This window comes from Enhydra lutris, unplaced genomic scaffold, assembly GCF_002288905.1.
Source record: "Enhydra lutris kenyoni isolate GAN:26980312 unplaced genomic scaffold, ASM228890v2 scaffoldscaffold274, whole genome shotgun sequence".
NCBI classification, from domain to species: Eukaryota; Metazoa; Chordata; class Mammalia; order Carnivora; family Mustelidae; genus Enhydra; species Enhydra lutris.
Genome location: NW_019154358.1, coordinates 19004 through 22183, shown reverse-complemented (window position 1 = coordinate 22183; position 3180 = coordinate 19004). Strand labels below are relative to the sequence as shown.

Genomic DNA, 3180 nt, shown 5'->3' with positions numbered 1-3180 from the left:
CTGGTTCACTCCATCCCACATTCCAATGGCTGTAGCCTCCCTACAGTGTTTCCAATGTGAAGAAGTCACTTTGGGTGGAGGGACTTGTCCCTAACAAAATAAAGAACGTGACCCCTCAGGCCATTTCACTAAACCGTAGCTAGAACTAGACAAATAAGAGTTCTTCCCTCATTAGACGATGGCAAAGTTTTGTTTTCAGTTTCTGATTATTTAAACTGTGCGTGGGAGCTCAAGCTAATGAAAATCTGTGAAGGAAAGGATTTTTCAGGTTTACATGGGGAATCTAAGTCTTTTTCATAAGTAATTAAAAAATACACAGGCCTTTTCTCTGTAGAGCACAGCTGCACTGCCAGTTTGCTAAGTGGCTTCAGATCCATGCGGGACCTATCACTGGGTGTCTACTTGGGCTCCTAAGGATGGAGGTGAGGCTTCTGTTCAAGGTATGTCTTTGGTGTCTGCAGGGCACTGGGAGGCCTCTGTGTGGGCTCTGCAGAGCTGTGTGTGGGTATTCAGATTGGTTTCTGAGGTGTGTCTGAGAAAAGTCTGTGTGGATCTCTGTCACAGGTCTCTGTGAAGTCTCTTGGTGTTGTCCACTGTGAGAGTTTCTGCATAAGGTATGTGTGGGAGGGCTTTGAAGATCATCCCTGGACATGGTGTTCATGAGGGCTCTTGATGTTGGCCCCTGTCAGAGGTCTGTTTGTAGGATCTGTGTGGGCTTTGTATGGGTCTCTGTGGGAGGTCTCAATGTGGGTCTCTGTATGAGTCTCTGTGGGAGGTCTTGGTGTGGGTCTCTGTCAGAGGTCTCTGCACAAGGTCTCTTGGCATGGGGCTTTCCCTTTCTGGCCCTCTTGTACCATCTGGCAGGAGAAGGGCAAGGGGACTTGCTCCTTCCTGTTTCTGGCTGTTCCACCAGCCTCCTGTCCATGGCACTTCTACCAACAGGAGCGTGGGGTGCACGTCCGACTCCTCAACTGGTCCACTGGGAGGACCTAGCAGCAGCCAGGTTCAGGACTCTGCTCTGGGCCACTCTCTCCTGAGTTTCCAAGGGCCTGGGGCACTCTCTGTCCTTGTACCACCTCCCCCGGGTCCTGACTACATTGTCACTGCTGGTCCACCCTGGGGACTTAGAGGCAGGACCTGGCTCCAGGGAAAAGCTGCAGCAGAGGACTGCACCCACTTTGTCCCTCACCCCAGATACATTCCCACATGGGGTATCCTGAAAGCATGAGGGCAGGGCCATGCCTGCTGCCATCTGGATGGAGATCCAGATGGGGATCCCTCCACCATGTCAGTGATGTGTGAGGGGCCCTGGAGGATGATGTTGGGCTGGGAGCGGGGCACATGGGGGGGGGCCCTCCTGGACTGCACCCTCATTCTGGACACGTCCCTTCCAGCTGGGGGTGGGACAAGCCCTTCTGGGCTCTGGGATAACTATGACCAGGAGCCAGGCCAGTCCCTTGGCCTCCAAGTCCCCACCAGTCCCCTGGGAGCCATCCTTGGAAAACACGTGTATGTAAAGGTCACAGACCACAAGTCCGTCCTGGGGCCCGCAGTTCTACAAGCTTATCAAATTGTGCAGAAGTTAACTTCTCTGCCTGAAGGTCTTGCTGCCTCTGGGAACCTGGCCCTCCATGTGGGAGCTCAGGTGGCTTCTGTACAACCCCCACCCCACCCCCTCCAACACCCCGCCCCTCGACTTGGCAGCTGGAGTGGGGTGGAAATCCTGGGGGACAGTCCCAGGGCCTCTAACTTCTCCCCTCTGGGCCCATAGGTGGCAGTGGGACACCAAGGGTCCTCAGTCATCACACCAGGCATGGGCTTACCCTGTCACTTGACCTCCTTCCTGGCCTCCCACCGTCAGCGCAGGGTCCCCCTGCCCACAGCCACACCCCCTCCATCCCCCAGAAGGGGAAGGAGGTACTGGTGAGTGGGCCCCTTCAGTGCCCTGGGGCTGGGCAGGCTGGTGTCTGGGGGTGTCTGTGGCACCCCACACATCCTCAGCGCCAGGAGCGAGCTCGTCCCTTGCTGCTCCGAGTGTTTAAGAGGGGCTGCATGGAGCTAAGATGGGATTCTCTGGGAAGAGAAGGCTCCTGGGGTGGCCGTCCTCTACTCCCCACAGGAGACGGTGGTGGGGGCAGGATTTCTCACCTCTGCCCTCAGGGCCAGCCTTGCGTCTCCCAACTGCGGGCCCCACTCTGATCTAGAACTCCGTCTTCCTGGAGCCTGAGCAGGATTTCTGCCTCAGCAGACCCTCCCTCCAGCCACGCAAATTTCAGGTGAAGGGAAAGCAGGAGAGGATGGGCAGAGCGAGGTTCCACTCTGGGTCTTGTTCACCTTGTCGTGGAAATGGAAGGTGTGTGAGGAAGGGGGCGGGGGTGAACCCCAAGGTCACTGGCCCTCCAAGGCCCCATTCCTTCTGGAAGCCAAAGCAGGCCCTCGGGGAGAGAAAACCCTGACCCCCCACCCCCCACCCAACCAGGACACACACAAAGTCCAGCACCACTCATGAGAAAAAAAAACAAACATATATTTTTGGGAAACAATAAAAATTGTGGCATGGGGAAGTCATTAGCACACAGAGGATGTGCTAATGTGAGAAAAAATGGGCTTTCTTTGCATATACTCGATTTTTTCTTGAAGGAAATCTTTCTGACCAGGAAAGATGTGTGAAGCGTTCTCTGCCTGATAGGTTGAGACATATTTTCGAAGACTGCATGTAGGATAATGGTGAACTCGACCTGAGACACCTGCCACCATCAGCTGGTGCTGGCCGGGTCTGCCTGGGGGCCCCAGGTCCCTGTGGAGGCTTTCCCATTCGCCACTCCTGTCTCTGGTCAGCTGGCTCTTGCTAGGGCAGCTAAGACCCTTGGGGGTACCTTGCTGATTGGAGGCTATCCCTCCCATCACTCTCTTCTGGTCTGTGGAAGCAAAAGCCCTGTGGGGGCAAGAATGCCTATGTACTGGGGCCTGCAATTCCTTGTGCTGATATATCTCTGAGGCCTGAATTCCTTGGTGGAGTCCCAATTTTTCCACCAGGATTTGTCCCACAGCTGTCACGATTGTCTGAGTTTCAGCAGCCCTGTTGTCCATAACCGATCTGCTACTGACTGGCACCCAGCTCTGGGCAGGAGCTGATGCAGGCTTGCCTTTTTGAAGGGGGCCTTCCAGTCCTTTGCTTTT

The 3180-nt window shown here is 55.1% G+C and overlaps 1 protein-coding gene across 1 annotated transcript in view; it reads right to left on the bottom strand.

Annotated features, from left to right (window-relative positions):
* Window positions 1-2568: 2568 nt before the first annotated feature.
* The window catches only part of LOC111140236 (spermatogenesis-associated protein 31E1-like), a 5804-nt gene continuing 5192 nt past the window's right edge, over window positions 2569-3180 (bottom strand). Inside the window, exon 7 of the mRNA XM_022492559.1 lies at window positions 2569-3175. Coding sequence (XP_022348267.1) covers window positions 2569-3175 — 607 coding nt within the window. The remainder of the gene's footprint in view (window positions 3176-3180) is intronic.